Source organism: Bos mutus, chromosome 4, assembly GCF_027580195.1.
Source record: "Bos mutus isolate GX-2022 chromosome 4, NWIPB_WYAK_1.1, whole genome shotgun sequence".
Taxonomy (NCBI): Eukaryota; Metazoa; Chordata; class Mammalia; order Artiodactyla; family Bovidae; genus Bos; species Bos mutus.
In genome coordinates this window covers 95,613,608-95,638,688 of record NC_091620.1, presented here as the reverse complement: position 1 = coordinate 95,638,688, position 25,081 = coordinate 95,613,608, and the positions used below count along the sequence as shown (strand labels likewise).

The following is a 25,081-nucleotide window of genomic DNA, read 5'->3' as shown; positions in this document are numbered from 1 at the left end:
TAGCACATTGAACAGTGCCAACATATACTAGATACAAAGAGTTCATCATCAATATACACTCTAACAAATACTATAATCCACCTGTCTCTGTCCACTGATAATAATATCTTTAAAACTGTTTTATAAGGAAATAATTAGAGGATACTCTGGAACTTCTATACTCAATTTTGAGATTTAAGGCATTTGCCAGTTTCAAACCAAATAAAGTTATTAATTTTCAAATACCAAAAATACTTTTGAGAAGAATATATAAGAAGCCACATGAATGAGTCTCTTCTTTTTAATCAATATACAAATATTAACACTGGAATACATGAGCATCTCATAAGCAATGGTTCATTCTTTCTATCTATCTATCTTTAGATTCTATACAATTTAACACATCATTTTATAATATTCTTTTATTGTTATATCCTTAATGAAAATCACAAATATATCATATGCCATGTTTTTAACTTGGTTTCAAATTCTGTCATATATACAAATACATATATATGTCGTAGAGTCCATAAGTTATCCAGGTACAAATGGAACAATTGTTCTCAAATTTTTCTGTGAATCAAGTTACTTAGGGAGTTTGCTTAAAAAGGAAATCACCTGTGCAGTTTCATCTCTAGAGATTCCAATTCAACATATATGAGGTGAGGTCAATCCACTGTATCTTTAACAAGCTCCCCAAGGGTTTCTGATTCACATTGTCTTAGTAGACACTTTTCAAACTTCACTGGGTTTAGATGCTAAAAATATTTAGGATTCAGTTCTTGCTTCTTAGCAAATATGGTTTTCTTTTCTTTGATATCTTCAGGTAAGATTAGCCTATTAATGATATTTCAAATTATTTTAAGATTTCATCTTGAAATATTCTCCATTTTCTCATCTGCTCCATCTACAGTATTCCATTTTTGAGTTCCTTCAGTATGTCAAGTGACTTCCTACCTCTAGAGGTATAAACCTGATGTTTATTCTGCCTGTCAAGCCCACCTTCAATACTATATGGCTCTGTCATTATCCACCTATTAGAGTACTCCCTATTTTGGGCTTTTCTCTCAGCTCAGATGGAAAAGAATCTGCCTGCGATGCGGGAGACCTGGGTTCAACATGGAACAACAGACTGGTTCCAAATCAGGAAAGCAGTATGTCAAGTCTATATATTGTCACCCTGCTTCTTTAACTTATATGCAGAGTAAATCATGCAAAATGCAGGGCTGGATGAAGCACAAGCTGGAATCAAGATTTCTGGGAGAAATAGCAATAACCTCACATACGCAGATGACATCACCATTATGGCAGAAAGCAAAGAAGAACTAAAGAGTCTCTTGATGAAAGTGAAAGAGGAGAGTGAAAAAGTTGGCTTAAAACTCAACATTCAGAAAACTAAGATCATGGCATCCGGTCCCATCACTTCATGGCAAATAGATGAGAAAACAATGGAAACAGTGAAAAACTATCTTTTGGGGCTCCAAAATCACTGCAGATAGTTACTGCAGGCATGAAATTAAAAGACGCTTACTCCTTGGAAGAAAAGCCATGATCAACCTAGATAGCATATTAAAAAGCAGAGACATTATGCTGCCAGCAAAGGTCCAGCTAGTCAAAGCTATGGTTTTTCCTAGTCAGGTATGGATGTGAGCACTGGACTAAAAAGAAAGCTGAGTGCTGAAGAATTGATGCTTTTGAACTGTGGTGTTGGAGAAGACTCTTGAGAGTCCTTTGGACTGCAGGGATATCCAACCAGTCCATCCTAAAGGAAATCAGTCCTGAATATTCATTGGAAGGACTGATGCTGAAGCTGAAGCTCCAATAGTTTGGCCACCTGATGTGAAGAGCTGACTCATTTAAAAAGAACCTGATGCTGGGAAAGACTGAAGGCAGGAGGACAAGGTGACAACAGAGAATGAGATGGTTGGATGGCATCACCAATGTGACAGACATGAGTTTGAGTAGGCTCAGGGAGTTGGTGATGGACAGGGAAGCCTGATATGCTGCAGTCCATGGGGTCACAAAGAGTCAGACAGGACTGAGCAACTGAACTTATTTGGGGCTTCTCTCTTAGCTCAGACTGTAAAGAATCTGCCTGCAATGCAAAAGACCTGGGTTCGATTCCTGGGTTGAGAAGATCCCCTGGAGGAGAAAATGGCAAGCCACTCCAGTATTCTTGCCTGGGAATCCCATGGACAGAGAAACCTGGTGAGCTACAGTCCATGGGGTCACAAGAGTGGGACATGACTTAGTGACTAAACCACCACCACCCCTCAAGTTCTCCCTATTTTACCTTGTCAGTTCCTAAGTAAGCTCATTCATTATGCTGATTATTATCTTGCTTGTCAGTAAGAAGTCTCACAATTTACATATGACTTCATATTCCACTAGAATTTAAGGCCCTTTATAAAGCAGATCTTGTGTTCTTTCTATTCTTAACTGTCTATCCCAAGTGCAGAACATACCACGTAGTGCAAAGTGAGTCTCAGAAAATTGGTTACATATTGTACTCTTCTGACTTCCCTGGTGGCTCAGACGGTAAAGCGTCTGTGTACAATGCAGGAGACCGGGGTTCCATCCCAGTGGAAATGGCAATCCACTCCAGGACTATTGCCTGGAAAATCCCATGGACAGAAGAGCCTGGTAGGCTACAGTCCATGGGGTTGCGAAGAGTCAGCCACGACTGACCAACTTGACTTTCACTTTCTTGTACTCTCCTGGACAAGTTGTCCTTTCATCTTTCAACACTTTTCCTTTGTTTGTGATTCTTTCACACAAGTCAGAGATTAAAAATATGAACATTATTTTAAATTTAACCCATGCTTACCTCATTTCTTAAGTTGGAAACCCAAAAACCAGAGAAAGAGAAAGTTAGATGCTTGCCCTCCCATCTAGCATATAATTAGCAATCACAGTCTAACTCTTGGTCCACCGTTTGTTTCTCTACCCCAGACTATTAGTCAAAATTATATTACATCTGACAGCAATTACATTTGCTAAAAGCACATGAAAGCTGTCATGCAGTGAAGAAATGCTAAATTTAGTTTATTGAAAGAGGGTGCTCTGCACTATATTACTGTTTTTTAAAGATTTTTGTTGTTGTTGTTGGTTTGTCATATCTATTTACCTCCTCCCCATCGCAGGCATCTTGCTAGATCATTGCCGGTCCCGAGAGGCAGAATAGCCACTGGAGGATGCTTGACTACATTAGCCTTTTCTGTATAATTGAAAAATTAAAAGAAAAAAAATTGGTCATTGACTGAACAACAATTAAAAAAAAAACACAGCTTGGCATGGAAGACATTCTACAGGGTACTTAGAAAAAGTCACATTTTATATATATATACAATTATAAAATATGATTAACTTATATGCATTCGTAGCAATTTATAAAACAAGTAAATAACATAATTCACAGGGTGACAGGAATTTTTAAGACTTATATGTGAGGAAAGACTTTTAAATATGTTAATTTAGTTAAAAATTGTAGCACATTTGACTTAACTCAGTTGAAATTCTCAAGGGTGCAGGTATATGCAACACAAGGATAGCACTAAAGTGGAAAAGTAGGTTCTTTAGAAAAGTCCTTTGGCAACATCAAGTTTAGGTATACTTTAAGAAAAATATATTTTGAAAACAGTTGAATTCTAAAAGTTAGTGAAATGGGGAGAGTGAAAAAGTTGGCTTAAAGCTCAACATTCAGAAAACGAAGATCATGGCATCTGGTCCCAGCACTTCATGGCAAATAGATGGGGAAACAGTGGAAACACTGTCAGACTTTATTTTTTTGGGCTCCAATACCACTGCAGATGGTGACTGCAGCCATGAAATTAAAAGACGCTTACTCCTTGGAAGGAAAGTTATGACCAACCTAGACAGCATATTAAAAGCAGAGACATAACTTTGCCAACAAAGGTCTGTCTAGTCAAGAATATGGTTTTTCCAGTGGTCATGTATGGATGTGAGAGTTGGACTGTGAACAAAGCTGAGTGCCGAAGAATTGATGCTTTTGAACCGTGGTGTTGGAGAAGACTCTTGAGAGCCCCTTGGACTGCAAGGAGATCCAACCAGTCCATTCTAAAGGAGATAAGCCCTGGGTGTTCTTTGGAGGGAATGATGCTAAAGCTGAAACTCCAGTACTTTGGCCACCTCATGTGAAGAGTTGACTCATTGGAAAAGATTCTGATGCTGGGAGGGATTCGGGACAGGAGGAGAAGGAGACGATAGAGGATGAGATGGCTGGATGGCATCACTGACTCGATGGACATGCGTTTAAGTGAACTCCGGGAGTTGGTGATGGACAGGGAGGTCTGGTGTGCTTTGATTCATGGGGTCACAAAGAGTCGGACAGGACTGAACGACTGAACTGAACTGAACTGAACAATGGTTCTATTGCTCTGTGTCAGAGTCAACAAAAGAAGACATTACCAGATTTTGTTTGAGATTCAAGTTGATATAGTGTTTGGGTTCAGAAAATATCATATCACTGAAATTCCACATGCTTTTGTTTGAGTTACTAAAGACGTCTCACAAACATATATTACTTTATTTTTCTCCCTTCTCAGCCCCTCAGAGTAAGCATATGTGGGTAAAAAATGGGTAAGGAATAGATTATGTAGGGATGTGCCACAGTATACTACCAAAGGCTTAGATTTTAGGGACTAATGAAAACCAATAATTCCTACTATTTTCACTAAAATTCTTACAAGTCCTCAAACACTGTTCAAGGGACTCCTTAATTTTGGTAGTTCTTGAACTCTGGTTTTGTCCTTAAAATATCAATACTATTGACATTGTTTATTGGAGGGCCAAAGAATACAATTTTCCCTTTTCTTTTCGAAAAAAAAAAAAAAAGGTTAGTAGAGTAAAATTGTTAGGTGCTTACCAAAAGGGTATTGACAATATGTATTCATTTTTAATCTGAATATTTTTTAGGGTATGAAAAGGTCGAATATTCTCAACTGCATTGATTGAATAAAACTTTGCTTCAATACATATAGATAGTAAAACTTCTTTTGAATCAGGTCTTTCCTTTTTATGAAAGGATCTATTTTTAACAAAGAATTGGTCAGTCCAGATCTGGAAGTATCTGTGAAAGTCACTCAGTCATGTCCAACTCTTTGCAACCCCATGGACTATACAGTCCATGGAATTCTCCAGACCAGAATACTGGAGTTGGTAGCTGTTCCCTTCTCCAGGGGATCTTCCCAACTCAGGGATCAAACCCAGGTCTCCTGTATTGCAACTGGATTCTTTACCAGCTGGGCCACCAAGGAAGTGGTTTTATTAAATTCCATGAAAAAAATGAATGAGAAAACAAGCATTTCTAGTTATTTGTAAATTATTTTGACAGTTAAAAATCTGAACTACAGAATAAATTAAGCCATCAATATTCCAGATGTCTGACTGTTATCACTGTGTATTTTATTTAACAAAGATATGGATGTGTTAAATAAACAAATGAAATACACAGAATTTAAGGTTTCCACTCTCACCCAAGCCACATTAAATACGTGTCTTCATTACCTATGCAGTCCAAAATCCACCCTACAGTTCCATCTCCACCGCAGGCTAACACTCTGAAATCAGGAACATCACGGAAAAAGTTTAACCTGAAAAATAAGCATGTTACAGCACATGATTGATATTTCAAAGTTAGGACATTTTTATTTCTGTATATTTAGCATTTCATCTAATGAAAGATTTAGGTTTTGTTGAAAAATAGTAAACCCTTATCTACAATGAAATTCTAAAATAGAAGTATCAACATATCCTAATTTAAATGTTATCATTATAAATTCTATATTCCATAATACTTATATTTTTCTTTTAACAACTCTAAAGTGAAAAAATAAAATTAATAAATTATAATAATTTTCATTAAGGTACAATCCCATACGTGATATGCAGTTTACCTAGACTATACAGATTACCTAGACATATGTATACAAATATGTTTTATTTACTAATTTTTATTGACCAACAATTCTCTCTTGAACAATTATATAAATGTGACTAATAGCTCAGTAAAAAATGTCTTTGAGAGTTTTCTGCCTTCTCCCTTACTGGGAGAAATTGGTCAGGCTGTATCTGAGGTTTTAGCCAACTGTTTTCAGTGTTTCCTTCTGACTTTGAATCTGTGAATAGAAGCCAGGCTTCCTCCTCTCTTTTGACCTCCTTGGCAGTGTTTACCACCCAGAAACACACAAAAATGTCTGGGTTGGGTGTGATAAGTGCTCACCACTTCTGCTGCTACTGCATGCAGCATGCTTATGAATGCATCCTACCTTGGGGAAAACTACAAAGACAAATAATGCATTCAGTTATACAATCATGCATGCCTATTTTCTTGAAAAAAACAAAAAACAAAAAACAAATTTGAAACAAGACAGAATATCTGGGAATGTGTCTCTTCAACTTTCTAGCCCTGGTGGTAACAATATAATACAACTGGCTCTTCCTATCTGTAGATTCTGCATCTGTAGATTCAACCAACCAGGAATTGAAAGTCTTTAAAAATAAAATCCAGGAAGTTTCCAAAAGTGAAACTTGAATTTGGTGAATCACAACTTATTACAGAGAAGGTATATTGTATTTTACAACTATATACATAGCATTTCCATTTTATTAGGTATTATAAGTAACCTAAAGTTCATTTCCAATGAGTCAACTCTTCACATGAGGTGGCCAAAGTACTAGAGTTTCAGCCTCATTCCTTCCAATGCTGGGAGGGATTGGGGGCAGGAGAAGAAGGGGACGACAGTGGATGAGATGGTGGATGGAATCACTGACTCGATGGATGTGAGTCTGAGTGAACTCTGGGAGTTGGTGATGGACAGGGAGGCCTGGCGTGCTGCAATTCATGGGGTCGCAAAGAGTTGGACATGACTGAGCGACTGAACTGAACTGAACTGAACTGAAAGTTCATTTAAATGTATGCCAACAATTGCCACTGTTTGTAAGGGACTTAAAGCTCCTGTGAATTTTGTTATCTGGAGAGTCCTGGAACCAATCACCTGTGGATATCAAGGGAAGACTATATGCAGTCATCTAAGAACATTTTCTTTAATATTACATATATAAATGTACATGTCAATTTTATCACACTGGGGCTTCCCTGGTGGCTCAGATAGTAAAGAATCTGCCTGCAGTGCAGGAGACACAGGTTCAATCTCTGTGTAGGGAAGATCCCCTGGAGAAGGGAATGACAACCCAACTCCAGTATTCTTGCCTGGAGAATTCCATGGACAGAGGATCCTGGTGGGTTACAGTCCATGGGGGTCACAAAGAGTCGGACACGACAGAGCGACTAACACAATATAACATTTTATGATTAAAAATAATGTCATTTCATGTACTTTATTTTTAGTGTTTCACTGCCACAAAATAACAGGTATTGTAGTTAATGTTGTTTGAATACATTTATTTGAGCAAGTGTATCAGTTTTGAAAGCTAATCTTCTAGAAGGGAAATAATTACAACAACACATTACCCTCTGGATGGTTCCCACTATAGAAAATGTACATGTCCATTTCCTTGAAACTCTAAAACACTACTTATAAACAACTTTATGATATTTCTTCAATAAGTAAGAAAAAAAAATACCACGGTGCTATTATCATAAAATCACATTCCCCTGTTTACTAGCTGTTGAACGTATTTTGTAGGCTCACAGACCTGTGACCTTTGTGAACTGCATCATCAAAGCATTGTACCTCTTTCCTATGAGTTGTATTTTATTCTTATAAACACTAGACATTATTAGTAATATTTTCATTCAAATTAGTATCATTAAATTTTTGGTTAATGTAATACAAAATGTGTAAATATAATAGTAATGTAAACAAGTCAACTGAACCACCGCCACCTAGAAACAGGAAGCACAGACATTTAGAACACAAAATTGTCCTGTACTTCATTGTGTATTATATTGTGGATATTTACCTTTTGTTAGACACATTGCAAAATTTTCTTCCAGATTATCACTGGGTTAGTTTGCTCAGATTATATAAGCAAAACAATGTACCAGCTGTCCACCCCAGAGAGTAGAACATTTCTAATAACTTGCATATGCTTCTGCGTTCCTTCCCCATAGGACCCTCCTCCCTTGTTAACAAAGGTGGGCATTATTCTGAATTTCAGGTTAGCACGCACATGCCATAAACAACACATTGTTTGTATTTTGCCTTTTCTTCACAGCATTAAGATTCCTCCACGTAGTAGCTGAATTTCCATCCATCAGTAGTTGAAGTCATTTATACCCACTGCTGTGTTCAATACCATTTCTGTGATTATGCTTTTTAAATCCATGCCATTGGATATTTGGAGTATTTTATATTCTTATAAAAATCCATTTTCAGAAATACTTTCTAATGCACATGGATGGTGATCACTCTTGCAATTTGACAAGATATTATCAATTGGTATCCTATAGTAGTTATAGCAATGCATGTACTTATCAGGAATATTAGAAAAAGTGTGCTGAGCCCATCTGTTCTAATACTTGTAATGTCACTTTTTTTTTAAATTTCATGTGTTTCCTCAAATGTGCAATGTCTTCCCCATCTTTACTCCTTATTTCTTGCTGATTTGTAAAAATTCTTTACTTTTTCTTAATTTTAATCCTTTTGAGGATTTTTTTGTTTGTTTACTTTGTGGTTTTTTGAAAAATACTTCCTACAGGAAGAAAGTTCCTTCTTTTACTTTCCTAAATGTGTATTTTAACAAACAAGATTTTAGTTTTAATGTACTGAAGTTTATCCATCTTATGATAAATGGCTAGCACTTTAGCTTGTTTTGTGTAACAAAATAGTTGTTTCCTCAGTGGTCAGAAGAGAACACATGTACTCTTAAAATTTCAGTTTTATTTTTGACTAAGAAATTGTCTGTGGGGATGTGAGACAGGATAGTATGAAGTATTAACATAGAAGAGAATATATATTATACATAAAATATTCACAGCATTCTACACTGGTTGTGTCAAAAAGGGATCCCTTTCTTTTCCCTTCTTCACTACCTTTCTTCTTCCTCTGCTGCTGCTAAGTCACTTCAGTCGTGTCCGACTCTGTGTGACCCCATAGACGGCAGGGCTCCCCCGTCCCTGGGATTCTGCAGGCAAGAACACTGGAGTGGGTTGCCATTTCCTTCTCCAATGCATGAAAGTGAAAAGTGGAAGTGAAGTCACTCAGTCGTGTCCGACTCTAGCGACCCCATGGACTATAGCCTACCAGGCTCCTCCATCCATGGGATTTTCCAGGCAAGAGTACTGGAGTGGGGTGCCATTGCCTTCTCCTCTTCTTCTTCTACCCTCACTCTTTCTCCATTTCCCCCTTTCTCACTTCCTGCCTTCCTTCCTTTAAGCTATTGTGCAACAATTTCCATCCGTAAATCCATCTTTTCATGTTTTAGATAACTCAACTTAATATCATGCAGATTCATCATGAATCAAATTTCCATATGTGGGTATTTTGTCTTTTAGACTCTATTCTATTTTATTCATGAATGTGTTCATCTCTGCACCAGTACCACACTATTATAATAGTACAGCTTTGTAGTTAGTCTATATCTCATTGAGCATGAAAAATTTTAGCTATTTTTTCTCTTTTGCTTTTCTATATACATATTGAATTTAATTTCTCATATTCCATAAAAATAAAAATGAAGACACAAAAAATCATTATTTTTTAAAAATTGGAGTTACATGAAGCCTATGTATGATGTTATTTATTTCCTCATCCATGGATATAGGATGTTTCAATTTACTCTTTAACATCCTTAAATTTTTAAAATTTTTTGCTTGCAAGTCTTTGTTACATTTATTCTTGGATGGTTTGTAGTTTGTGTTAGTATCTTAAAAAGAAACTAAAGACCTATATATAGAAAACTATAAAACACTGGTGAAAGAAATCAAAGAGGACACTAATAGATGGAGAAATATACCATGTTCATGGATTGGAAGAATCAATATAGTGAAAATGAGTATACTACCCAAAGGAATTTATAGATTCAATGTAATCCCTATCAAGCTACCAACAGTATTCTTCACAGAGCTAGAACAAATAATTTCACAATTTGTATGGAAATACAAAAAACCTCGAATAGCCAAAGCGATCTTGAGAAAGAAGAATGGAACTGGAGGAATCAACCTACCTGACTTCAGGCTCTATTACAAAGCCACAGTTATCAAGAGAGTATGGTACTGGCACAAAAACAGAAATATAGATCAATGGAACAAAATAGAAAGCCCAGAGATAAATCCATGCACATATGGACACCTTATCTTTGACAAAGGAGGCAAGAATATACAATGGATTAAAGACAATCTCTTTAACAAGTGGGGCTTGGAAATCTGGTCAACCACTTGTAAAAGAATGAAACTAGAACACTTTATAACACCATACACAAAAATAAACTCAAAATGGATTAAAGATCTAAACATAAGACCAGAAACTATAAAACTCCTAGAGGAGAACATAGGCAAAACACTCTCTGACATACATCACAGCAGGATCCTTTATGACTCATCTCCCAGAATATTGGAAATAAAAGCAAAAATAAACAAATGGGATCTAATTAACCTTAAAAGCTTCTGCACATCAAAGGAAACTATTAGCAAGGTGAAAAGACAGCCTTCAGAATGGGAGAAAATAATAGCAAATAAAGCAACTGACAAACAACTAATCTCAAAAATATACAAGCAACTCCTACAGCTCAATTCCAGAAAAATAAATGACCCAATCAAAAAATGGGCCAAAGAACTAAATAGACATTTCTCCAAAGAAGACATACAGATGGCTAACAAACACATGAAAAGATGCTCAACATCACTCATTATCAGAGAAATGCAAATCAAAACCACTATGAGGTACCATTTCACACCAGTCAGAATGGCTGCGATCCAAAAGTCTACAAATAATAAATGCTGGAGAGGGTATGGAGAAAAGGGAACCCTCTTACACTGTTGGTGGGAATGCAAACTAGTACAGCCACTATGGAGAACAGTGTGGAGATTCCTTAAAAAACTGGAAATAGAACTGCCTTATGATCCAGCAATCCCACTGCTGGGCATACACACTGAGGAAACCAGAAGGGAAAGAGACATGTGTACCCCAATGTTCATCGCAGCACTGTTCATAATAGCCAGGACATGGAAGCAACCTAGATGCCCATCAGCAGATGAATGGATAAGAAAGCTGTGGTACATATACACAATGGAGCATTACTCAGCCATTAAAAAGAATACATTTGAATCAGTTCTAATGAGGTGGATGAAACTGGAGCCTATTATACAGAGTGAAGTAAGCCAGAAGGAAAAACACCAATACAGTATACTAACGCATATATATGGAATTTAGAAAGATGGTAACAATAACCCTGTGTACGAGACAGCAAAAGAGACACTGATGTATAGAACAGTCTTATGGACTCTGTGGGAGAGGCAGAGGGTGGGAAGATTTGGGAGAATGGCATTGAAACATGTAAAATATCATGTATGAAACGAGATGCCAGTCCAGGTTCAATGCACGATACTGGATGCTTGGGGCTTGTGCACTGGGATGACCCAGAGGGATGGTATGGGGAGGGAGGAGGGAGGAGGGTTCAGGATGGGGAACACATGTATACCTGTGGCAGATTCATTTTGATATTTGGCAAAACTAATACAATTATGTAAAGTTTAAAAATAAAATAAAGTTTTAAAAAAAAGAAAAAAAATTAAACTTTTAAATTGTTTATTAATGTTTTTGTTGCTGGCATGTAAAATACACTTGACTTTAATTTATTGATCTTATGAACAGCCACATTATTCTTCATTTTTTATGTTGCCTATATTTTATTTGTAGACTTATTTGGATTTTTATCTAAACAACTATATCATGTGTTAATGACAATGATACTGTTGCTGATCTTCAATCCTTATAATTATTTCTCTCCCTGTCTTACTGTGCTGGCCATGGAGGGCTTTAATAATTTGCTGAATTAGAGCATACACACATACCTTGTGCCTGAAATTAAATGGAATACTTTCAGAATTTCCCCACTTAGAATAAAGTCTGTTGTAGGCATTTTCTTCTTCTTTTCTTTTTTGAGTGACATCTTAGATAAGGTTAATAAAATTTTCTTCAATTTTTTTATATAGAAGGAATTTATATTATAACTCAGTGTTAATACTCCCTGTACCTTGTGAAATACTGATATGATTCATTTAACTGGTAACGTGGGAGTATACATTTACATATTTATGCATCACTAAACCATTCTTACTATACTTTCACATGCTCAAATTGACACTATTTATTAACATTTTTATAGAGAATGGGGTTTGGTTTGCTAACATTTTATTTACAACTTTTCATGTATATTCATGGACACAATAGATTTAATATATTTTTCTTCATACCACCTCTAATTTTTTATCAAATTATTCCATCTCCTAAAACCCTTTGCAGAATATGCCCTTATTTTGGAGTATCTGTATATTAAAATTGTTAGCACTTGCAAATCAACTATCCAATTTCTGGTGAGTCTTTGATATTTTTTAATTAAGAAGTATTAAATATTACAATTCATTTAATAATTACTGAAAGAGGTAATATTTTCTAATCCTTCCTAAATTAGTTTGTACCAACTATATTTCTGTACTAATTTGTCTGTCTCCTACATTTTCAAAGACCTTGTCATTAAAGTCTATAAAAGCTTTTCAAATATGCCAGTATCTGAAATGTTTACCATAACTGTTTCAAGTAAAAGCCTAATCACCCATATGACTCACCATTGCTCTTCTATTCCATAATGAAATTTCATCTGTTACTCATTCTTGTTTTCTTTTAAAATAGTCATTTTTCGTTCTTCTGCAACATCCTACCCCCAAATATAAACTGCGTGTGACTGTCAGATCAGCTTACTCTCTGTAAACTGATTGCTAAATGGATTGAAAAACTGACCTCTCTGTCTTAACTTCTTATTCTACTCCATCCATGCAGTTTTCCCTAGAGATTAATTCATTACTTACTTCATTCATTCCTTGAATACTATGTGTGTGTTAGTCTCTCAGTCATATCTGAGTCTTTGTGATCCCAGGGACTGTAGCGTGCCAGTCTCCTCTGTCCATGGGATTCTTCAGGAAAAGAATACTTGAGTGGGTTTAATTCCCTTCTCCAGGGCCTTGAATAGTAGCCTTAGGTGAGCTTCAGTTTTGTATCTTTAAAATGGAATTAAAACCCCCTGCTTTATGTGCCTGTATTGTGGAATAAACAAAGGATGTATATAAATTTAATTGTATTATAAGCCATGCTCTGTAGAGACACCCAAGACAGACAGGTCATGTTGGAGAGCTCTGACAAAACATGGTGTAGTGGAGAATGGAGTGGCAAGCCACTTAGCATTCTTGCCTTGAGAACCCCATGAACTATATGAAAAGGCAAAAAGATAAGACACTGAAAGATGAACTCTCCAGCTTGGCAGATGTATAATATGCTACTGGAGAAGAGCAGAGAAATAATTCCAGAAGGAACAAAGAGGCTGAGCCAAATGGAAATGACACCCAGCTGTGGATGTGCCTGGTGGTGAAAGTAAAGTCTGATGCTGTAAAGAACAATATTGCATAGAAACCTGGAAAGTTAGGTCCATGAATCAGGGTAAACTGAAAGTGGTCAGATAGGAGATGGCAAGAGTGAATATCAACACTTTAGAAATCAGTGAACTAAAATGGACGGGAATATGTGAATCTAATTCAGATGACCATTATATCTACTACTTTGGACAAGAATTCCTTAGAAGAAATGAAGTAGCCCTCATAGTCAACAAAAGAGTACAAAATGCAGTACTTGGGTGCAATCTCAAGAACAAAAGAATGATCTCAGTTCATTTCCAATACAACCATTCAATAGCACAGTAATTCAAGTCTATGTGCCAAACACTAATGCCGAAGAAGCTGAAGTTGAATGGTTCTATGAAGACCTATAAGACCTTCTAGAACTAACACCTAAAAAAAGATATCCTTTTCATCATAGGGGACTGGAATGCAAAAGTAGGAAGTCAAGACACACCTGGAGTAAGAGGCAAGTTTGGCCTTGGAGTACAAAATGAAGCAGGGCAAAGGATAACAGAATTTCGCCAAGAGAAGGCACTGCTCGTAACAAATACTGTCTTCCAACACAAGGTACCACTCTACACATGGACATCACCAGATGGTCAATGACAATATCAGATTTATTATCTTCTTTGCAGCCTAGGATGGAGAAGCTCTATACAGTCAGCAAAAACAAGACCAGGAGCTGACTGTGGTTCAGATCACGAACTCTGTATTTCAAAATTCAGATACATTTGAATAAAGTAGGGAAAACCACTAGCCCATTCAGGTATGACCTAAATCAAATCCTTTATGATTATACAGTGGAAGTGACTAATAGATTCAAATGATTAGATCTTAAAGTGTGCCTGAAAAACTATGGATGGAGGCTTGTAACATGGTACAGGAGGTGGTGATCAAATCATGCCCCAAAAAGAAATGCAAAAAGCCAAAATGGTTGTGTGAGGAGACCTTACAAATAGCTGAGAAAAGAAAAGTGAAAGGCAAAGGAGAAAAGGAACAATATGCCCATCTGAATGCAGAGGTCCAAAGAATAGCAAGGAGAGATAAGAAAGCCTTCTCAAGTGGACAATGAGGAGAAATAGAGGAAAACAATAGAATGGGAAAGACTAGAGATATCTTCAAGAAAATTACAGATACCAAGAAAATATTTCATGCAAGATGGGCATGATAAAGGATAAAAAGAGTATGGACTAACAGAAGCAAAAGAGATTGAGAAGAGGTGGCAAGAATATACAGGAGAATAGTACAAAAAAGGTCTTATGATGCAGATAACCAGGATGGTGTGGTCACTCACCTAGAATCAGACATCCTAGAGTGTGAAGTGAAGTGGGCCTGAGGAAGTATTACTAAGAACAAAGCTAGTGGAGGTGCCGTTCCAGTTGAGCTACTTCAAATCCTAAAATATGATGCTGTTAAACTGCTTCACTCAATATGTAGCAACTCTGGAAAACTCAGTAGTGGTCGCAACTGGAAAAGGTCAGTTTTCATTCCACTCCCAAAGAAAGTCAATATCAAAGAACATCAAACTACTACACAATTGTACTTATTTCACACGCTAACAAGGTAATGCTCAAAATCCTTCAGTCTGAGCCTCAGGAACCGAGAACTTCCAAATGTATACGTTGCATTTAGAATAGGCAGAGGAATAAGAGATCAATTTGCCAACATCTATTGGATCATAGGAAAAGGAAGGGAATTCCAGAAAAACATGTATTTCTGTTTCATGGACTATGCAAAAGCCTTTGACTGTGTAGATCACAACAAACTGGAAAATTCTTAAAGAGATGGAAATACCAGACCACCTTACCTACCTCCTGAGAAACCTATATGCAGGTCAAGAAGCAACAGTTAGAACTAGACATGGAAGAATGGACTGGTTCAAAATTGGGAAAGGAGTACATCAAGGCTGTATATTTTCAACCTACTTATTTAACTTCTATGTAGAGTGCATCTTGTGAAATGTCGGGCTAGACGAAGCTCAAGGTGGAATCAAGATTTCGAGGAGAAATATCAGTAACCTCAGATATGCAGATGACATGTTCTTAATGGCGGAAAACAAAGAGGAACTAAAGATCCTCCTGCTGAAGAAAAGAGAGTAAAATACCTGGCTTAAATCTCAACATTCAAAAAACTAAGATCAAGGCATCCAGTCCCATTACTTCATGGCAAATAGATGGGGATACAATGAAAACAGTGACAGACTATTTTCTTGGACTCCCAAATCACTGTAGATGGTGACTGTGACTACAGCCATAAAATTAAAAGACACTTGATCCTTGGAAGAGCTATGATAAACCTAGATAGCATATTAAAAAGCAGATATGTTACTTTGCCGACAAAGGTCCATATAGTCAAAGCTTGGCTTTTCCAGTAGCCATGTATGGATATGAGAGTTGGACCATAAAGAAGGCTGAGCACTGGAGAACGGATGCTTTCAAACTATGATATTGGAGAAGACTCATGAGAGTCCCTTGCACAGCAGTGAGATCAAACCAATCAGTCCAAAGGGCACAACCCTTAATATTCATTGGCAGGACTGATGCTAAAGATGAAACTCCAAAACTTGGTCACCTGATGCGAATAGCCAACCCATTGGAAAAGACCCTGATGATGGGAAAGATAGAAGGCAGGTGGAACAGAGGACACAGAGGATGAGATGGTTGGATGTCATCACCAATTCAACAGACATGAGTTTCAGGAAATTCCAGGAGACCATGAAGGACCAGGAAGCCTGGTGCACTGCAGTCCATCAGGTCGCAAAGAGTCAGACACTACTGAGCACTGAACAGCAACGACAATCCAGAGATATTATTAATTTAAGAATTTTCTCTTTATGAAAAGTAGTAAATATATTTTCTAAATCAGATTGTCCCTCCTCTATTTTACCACCGTCTTCACCCATCATGTTCTGACAAAATAGCCTTTTATAGGAGCAAAGCTGGACAGTGATGAAAGTTCTATCTCCCAGCAGAAACTACTGGGAGACCTACTTATGGCAATGCGGACAGAAAGTGCACAGGAAAATAGCTCTGCCTGAAAACAAAGGCAAGAGACTTGGCAGAGTCAAAATGCAAGACTTTGTGTGACAATTTACTTTTCATTCATTAAGCTGCAAAAACCAGCAGATGTGAGGCTCATACTTCTTAAGTCATACTAAGGATGCGGAGGATGAGCGAATGAGGAGTGTTTGAAAAGATTCCCCTTTGTGGACACTTTGGTACTGTAGACTATGTTTTACCTGTGAAGGTAAACGTTTCACTTGAAGAACCAGTAGGTTCTTTTTTTTTTCATTTTGCAATGAAATAATCATGTGTGGGTCCTGAATTTATTTTTTTGCCATTTAATGGAAATTTTTTTTTTTTTAATTGGGACACTTTTTAAAGCAAATCAATGATTCTTGAGTTTTCAGTGTTCATCATTGTAGCACTGACTCTCCTAGAGTATTTTTTTTTTATCCCTGACAGCTAAACTCGAGTAAGATCCTATGTAATTTGTGGGTTAACTAACTCTGTGTCTAACGCCTTCACACTTAAAAAAAAAAAAAAAGTGAGTAGTAAGATCAAGATGGTTAATGCCAATAAAAGCAAGTAAAAGTATTTCATCTAAGATTCAGAAGTCTACTTTCCATTTTAAGTAAGTATTAGGATAAAACAGGTATAGAAAAATTAGGAAGTTTTCATTTGTGCCTGATAACAATATCTAAAAAGCACATCAGAAAAACTTGCTAAGAGAGAAGAAAAATTGCAGCACTGATTCCATTATCTTGGAAAGTGTCTTATGACCGGATTTTTTAAAGGACGATATGTAGGAATTTCTTTTAATTCCAATTTCATATTTTATTATTCATAGAAAATGGGATACTGCCATTTGTATATAATTTTTATATATCAGGTTGAGCATATAAATATAAATAAACATATGGTTATTAAAATGTACATATCATACATTATATATTGAAAATTATATTCTTTGATACTTGTAGGAAATCAATATGAGACTGATAAATATTGTTAGCATAATGATCCAGAGTGAATGCTCATTTCATTGTACATATTCACTTCGTTGTATTAAGGATCCAAAATAAAGGCTTCCCTGATAGCTCAGTTGGTAAAGAATCTGCCTGCAATGCAGGAAACCCCGGTTCTGTTCCTGGGTTGGAAAGATCTGCTGGAGAAGGGATAAGCTACCCACTCCAGTATTCTTGGGCTTCGCTTGTGGCTCAGCTGGTAAAGAATCTGCCTGCAATGTAGGAGACCTGGGTTCAATCCCTAGGTTGGGAAGATCCCCTGGAGAAGGGAAAAGCTACCCACTCCAGTATTCTGGCCTGGAGAATTCCATGGACTGGACTTTCGCTTTCACTTTCATTTTTTCCTTCTCTTAGTTTAAAATAGTGTACTTCAAGAGTTTGCCTTTAAAAAGGTCTACATTTTGATTTAAACATTTTGAGCCAGAAACAAGCATATTTAACTCTTATTGTTCAGCTCAATTCATATTCATACCTCCCTTCTCCAGCAGATCTTCCCAACCCAGGAATTGAACCAGGGTCTCCTGCATTGCAGGCAGATTCTTTACCAACTGAACTATCAGGGAAACCCTCATACCTACATATACACAGATACATATTATTCTTACACTTATAAGATTAGATGGCTTCACAACTGTCTCACTAAAATCAGGCAAAAATATTTGGTCTGTGATGTTGTTGTGGTTTGAAAGTATTTTCTTTTTGGTCTAAAAAACCAATTCTTAATACCTTCCACCTTGATTTAGGATACCCACACTGTGTCTATACATACTTTGATATCATTGATATTATTACTGCTGTTTCAGCCAATTTGAAAAAAAAAACTATGCATTTTTATATATTAAAAATATATATTTGGAAATGTAATTAAAATATTTTTCAGTTTGTAAGTCACACAACTACAACACAGATAAAACTGACTAACAATTTTAGAATGAAGTGAAAAATATGATAAGGGGTTTAATATAGCCAGAAATTACACCTATTTCCTGATCTTTCAAAGTTAACTTGGAAAAACGCACGCTAGTTCTTAATACTTTCAATTGGAAAGCACAGAGATATAATCTGTGGTACAAACAAAAGTCTAAACCCCTAACATGTAGCAGTAAAAGTGATTACTTTGTTTGGGTCTGTTTGGCAAGGCCACTCAAATCCATTGTGTTATCCCAATGTTTTTAATAATTAGGATGAATTTTATTTCATATGCATCAGATCATTCTACCAAGTGACTTCAGAATGCAAAGAAGTTATTCTAAATTAGGAAATAATCTAGACATATATTAAGCTAAAATTTTACTTTGACTAATATCAAAGTACTTTGGCCACCTCATGCAAAGAGTTGACTCATTGGAAAAGACTCTGATGCTGGGAGGTATTGGGGGCAGGAGGAAGAGGGGACGACAGAGGATGAGATGGCTGGATGGCATCACTGACTCAATGAACGTGAGTTTGAGTGAACTCCGGGAGTTGGTGATGGACAGGGAGGCCTGGCGTGCTATGATTCATGGGGTCACAAAGAGTCGGGCACGACTGAGTGACTGAACTGAACTGAACTGAATATCAAATACAAAAGAATAATTATATCTATAGAAAGGGATACATTTAATAAAAAATCCATATACCTAAAATAATTTATGAATGATATAGGACCTTTATCAATTATCTTATATAATATGCATTTATTAACAACAACTCTGTACCAGAAACTGGGTTACAGTCCAGAGACTCAAAAGCAGGTAGAGTCCTTGCCATCAAGTATCTTAATTGAGAAGGCAAACAAGAAAATATCCAGTTCATATCACTACGGGATGTTTTCTGAAAAAAGTTAATGCATTTAACGCAGATTAGCAAGAGGAGCCTGCTGCCGTCTATGGGGTCGCACAGAGTCGGACACGACTGAAGCGACTTAGCAGCAGCAAGCAGCAGCGAGAGGAGAATAAATGCATATGAAAGTGAATTTTTTTTTTTCCATTCATCAAGTTATAGTCAGTGAGCAAGTTTGGAAAAGAATGAGAGAATGAAATGTATAAAATGTAAAATTTGAGGTGAACTCAGGGGGAGAAGGGGACAACAGAGGATTAGATGATTCGATGGCATCACCGACTTGATGAACATGAGTTTGAGCAAGCTCTGGAAGTTGGTGAAGGACAGGGAAGCCTGGTGTGCTGCAGTCCATGGGGTCGAAAAGATTCGGACATGACTCAGCAACTGAACTGAATTTAACTAATGGGACATTAGCATGGAATTGTAGACTATTAGTAAAATAAGTCTACATGGGGAGATAAATCTGAGATGCAGTAAAATATTCATAAGGAATCCATGTATACTTGACGATCAAAATCATGAAATGAGAATAGGCTCCCTAAAAACTAAAAACAGAGCTACTGTATGATCCAGCAATCCCACTTTGGGGCATATATACAAAGAAAACTATAACTCAAAAACATACGTGCAACCTTATGTTCATTGCATCACTGTTTACAATAGCTAAGAAATGGAAGCAACCTAAATGTCCATTGATGGATGGATAAAGATGATGTGGTTATATATATATGATATATGGAGAAGGCAATGGCACCCCACTCCAGTACTCTTGCCTGGAAAATCCCATGGATGGAGGAGCCTGTTGGGCTGCAATCCATGGGGTCGCTAAGAGTCGGACACGACTGAGCGACTTCACTTTCACTTTTCACTTTCATGCATTGGAGAAGGAAATGGCAACCCACTCCACTGTTCTTGCCTGGAGAATCCCAGGGACGGGGGAGCCTGGTGGGCTGCCGTCTGTGGGGTCGCACAGAGTCAGACACGACTGAAGCGACGCAGCACCAGCAGCAGCAAATATATGTGTGTATATATATATATATGATTATTATTAGGGTTAGGGGTGTGTGTGTGTGTGTGTGTATATATATGTGTGTGTATGTGTATATATATATATATATATATGCATACAGAGTTGGGAAGGTAAGTAGCTATACATTTGTACAGAGATTTTCTAATTAAAAATGAGAATGTGCTCAAGTTAACATGTTGCTCACATTTTTGCAACTCTGCAATGACCTAGGAAATATTATTCTGTTTTCCCCTTTGTTCCTGAACCTCTCTCCTCTAACAATTCCTATTTAATCTGTGATTATAACACTTTAATCATCACACATGCTTCCACACACTAACCCATATTATTTTATGCAGAGTAATCATATATTAAGAGAGCTTACATACTTGAAATACAAAGGAATAGCTCAATATGTACCAATGAGATGAGGTGGATATAAATAGAGTATCAAAGAAGCAAGAGGAGCAGGCACCCAGAACAGAAGCTGAATATACGTTATGTAGGAGGAGAGATGCCTCTGCAGTGAGAGAACAGGGAAGGAAGTCAGGATGGGTATGAATATCAACGTGTTCATCAGGGCAGGAGTAATGAAAATAAATTGAGATAATTTACTTCCCATGGCCTCTGATTGATAAATTAGGATTAAGGATGAATACTGATTTTCTGGAATGTGATGTTTAGAAAAATTGGAAATCCTCTATAAAAATATGCAAAAATATATACAAATTTAGGTGTATATATATTATATATACATATATAAATCAACATATAATATACACATAAAATTTATTAAAATAAATCACAACACTGAAAATTTAAGGTAGCTCATAGATATCATAAAATCTAGAATAAAAACAATTATATTAATTAGCTTGATATGCTTAAATTTTTTCATTTGATTGGCTTTTCATATGAACAATTTTGAACGATAATTTTATGAAAAAATGAAAAGATAAGGTCAAATTGCATATTTCTATAAGCTGATTGCCTCCATATCAGATTATCTTAAACTTGAGTTTTACAGTTTTACATTGATAAGGAGGGCATAATCTGAAAAAGTTGAGCCAGGATAGTGTTATCCGTAGAGATTTTAAAGACTTCATTGCCTCAGTGACCTAAGATTTGAGTCTTACTTTTTTTCCCCCCAAAGGTCCCTTAGTGTCTGTAGAATCAGTAAGAGAATGATTGAATAATTTGTGAATGTGTGTGAGCATGTGCGTATGCATACACCTTGACAATTAAGGCTTTCATTGTAATTCATAAGACTGTTAAGGTGTCTTTGAAAGCAATTATGATTTATGTGCATGCCACAACCAATTCAAAGCATATATTTTTATCTATGTTTCTTACTTTAATAAAAAACATTTTTGTCATAATGATGTGGTTTACCAAGATGTCTATTTAAATTATCACCACAAAAACAAATAATTGGATCTTCAGGGCTATACTTTTTAACTGAGTCTATGATAACATTATCAATGTCCAGTGTTTTCCATCATTGAAACGAACTTCCAAAAACTTGATTGCAAGTTCACAAATTGAATGCACTAAAATAATTATTGCAATAAATGAATGTTCTATTTAAAATATTCTGATGCCTCTGATGTAAAAATGCCATTACTTTATGTTTTAAAAGTTTTTCTTTTACTTGTATAACCAAAATTTTAATATTCTTACTTATAACACAAAAAGACAGCTTGAAATAAAAAATGTACATTAATTTAAAAATCACACTATATCTAAATGAAAAAATCGTATTTAAAAATCTGCACACATGCTAAGTCACTTCAGTTGTGTCTGATTCTGTGCAACCCTATGGACTACAGCCTGCCAGACTCCTCTGTCCATGGGATTCTCCAGGCAAGAATGAATACTGGAGAGGGTTGTCATGCCCTCTTCACGGGCATCTTCCCTACCCAGGGATTGAACCTGCATCTCTTATGTCTACCTGAACTGGCAGGAGGGTTCTTTACCATGAGCACCATGTGGGAAGCCCCATATTTAAAAGAGTGATATGCAAACAGATTTTCTGCAGTTTAAAAGATTGCCTTCAAGCAGAGAATTCACGATTAATTTTAAATAGAAACTGATGCTTCTTTAGCATTTTTGTGTTTATGGTTTCCATGTGGTCCGTGATATCACTAGAGTTCCCATCACAAATGGAATAGATTGATAAATATTTCATACAAAGTATGTATTTGTCATCAATACTTTTTAAAACACAGAAATTCAGAACTTAATTTTTCACTTAATATGCATTTTCCTTTTTGAGAAATATTTGATGAAAAGTTTTATTGCAAAATAAAAATGTATTATATAAAAGTATTTTTTTAATTGGAGAGGCTCAAGACAATATTTATGTATGATATATTCATTTAATAAGACACCTAGGAAGAGTATTCAAACCTCATTAAACGTATTTAGCAGACTGTTCAACTTCTCTTCCTCACATATATTTCATGTCCATCTATTCTATGATTTCTCAGTTCTACACTGACAATGCTGATTATTATATCTGTTCCCCTTTGCATCTTACAAGGAGATGAGAGGCACAGGCCACAGCATAGTGGACTAGCATAACAAGTATACCAGTCGGCCAACAAGGTTTCCCAGTGAACACTGGATTTTATCTTTGAATTCTCTGTATATTGTATTTCAGAAGAAATTGTTGCTTTTTACATGGGAAGGACTGGGAAAAGAGTGTTTTTTCCCTGCTTTTTTAGATGAAATAATCATAAGTCAAAATGAAAACTCAGTTCATTAGATGTGTTCATGAACTCTGTTCATTAGACATCTTGCATCCTGTTAGAGGATAACAGTAGAACCATGATGAACAAATTAGACAAATCGCAAACCTCTCAAGTTTATTATAATGTACCCATTAATAATAATACTTAAATTAACAATACCAAATTCTTATGCTAATACTAAATTGGGTTGGATGCTGGAACACCAGGAATAAACCAGGAGAATCCCAGGTAAAATTAATTATTATGGTCACAGAAGCTGTAAGACCGTATGTGATTTGACCCATCAGTACTATCCTAATAAGCTATCTCGTATTCATTCTGCTCCAGCCACCCTGACCTTCCTGCTAATGTTTCCCAATTATGTCAAATATTCTCCAATCATGATGCTTTTACTCTTGCTCTTTCCTCTGCTTTAAATGTTATTACATCTCCTGCACTGGCAGGCAGGTTCTTTACCACTAGTGCCACCTTGGAAGCCCAGATGTTATTCTATAAATAACCAAATGACTTGTTCACTCATCTCCTTCACGTCTATAGTCAGTGAGTCCTTCCCTACTCAGCCTATTTAAAAGAACCATCACAGAACACTGACTACCAATGTACACTCTTTGCCTTCCCTGCTGACATGTATATATTTTATTACTTTCAGTTCAGTTGCTCAGTCATGTTCGACTCTTTGTGACTGCATGAATCGCAGCACACCAGGCCTCCCTGTCCATCACCAACTCCCGGAGTTCACTCAAACTCACGTCCATTGAGTCGGTGATGCCATCCAGCCATCTCATCCTCTGTCGTCCCCTTTTCCTCCTGCCTCCAATCCCTCCCAGCATCAGAGTCTTTTCCAATGAGTCAATACTTCGTATGAGGTGGCCAAAGTACTGGAGTTTCAGCTTTAGCATCATTCCTTCCAAAGAACAAACCGGGGCTGATCTCCTTTAGAATGGACTGGTTGGATCTCCTTGCAGTCCAAGGGACTCTCAGGAGTCTTCTCCAACACCACAGTTCAAAAGCATCAATTCTTCAGCGCTCAGCTTTCTTCACAGTCCAACTCTCACATCCATACATGACCACTGGCAAAACCAGATGTATGCCTTTTTCTACTAAAATATAAGACTAGGAGAGCAGAAAGTGTTGTCCCTTTTGTTCATACTGGGTTGGCAGTGCTAAGACTTTTTCCTGGCAACTGGTGGCCACTGAATTAATATATGCTGAATCAATTTACATTACTAATATTAAAAATATATATACACCCATATATGTTGTTATTATTAAACTACCATTTCACATTTAGTTGGTGCATCATTATTCTGTTTAGAGTGGACTACATTTAATAGTCCAGTTATTATTTCCAATTAAATTATAGGAGCAGTTTACTAAATTATCATTAATAAAGGATTCAGAGATAATCATCTGCTCTGAGTTTTCTTATTTTCACTCATTAGTAAGACATTGCTATTTGACTCCCTGGGGCTGACAATAAAATTGTGCCAGGGAGCTTGCTTAACAGACTTAGTAACAGCAAACTGAGGACAGTCAACAAAAATAGCTTATGATACTTATTAGAAAGTTGACTTTTGTAGAATAAAATAAGCAACAGGTAAAAGGATACAGATAAATGAGTCATTCATTTCCAAAAGCCAATTTAGGAGAAAATATCATTTTTTTACAGTGTTCAACAAATTTGGATAAGTAATCACCTCTAACAGTAGCTTAGGCTCTATAACCTGTTGTTCAGCTATTATTTTCTCTTTGAAATGAATAATAAAAGTTCAGATTTTTCAATATCTTTAAAGTCATAATCAATTTGTTGATGTTTGTGGAAAGTGACTATAGAGTTGTAATACCCAAAATTCTTTTGCAAGACTGGAAGTTATATGACTGTTAACTCTAGGAGCATATTG

The 25,081-nt window shown here is 36.4% G+C and overlaps 1 protein-coding gene across 2 annotated transcripts in view; it reads right to left on the bottom strand.

Moving 5' to 3' along the window:
* Window positions 1-25,081, bottom strand: part of DGKB (diacylglycerol kinase beta) — an 869,780-nt gene that overhangs the window by 491,860 nt on the left and 352,839 nt on the right. For both annotated transcript variants that reach the window (XM_070369773.1, XM_070369774.1), the window contains exons 17-18: window positions 5,506-5,591; window positions 3,107-3,196 (exon numbers count right to left, since the gene is read on the bottom strand). In XM_070369773.1, the coding sequence (XP_070225874.1) occupies window positions 3,107-3,196; window positions 5,506-5,591 (176 nt within the window). The remainder of the gene's footprint in view (window positions 1-3,106; window positions 3,197-5,505; window positions 5,592-25,081) is intronic.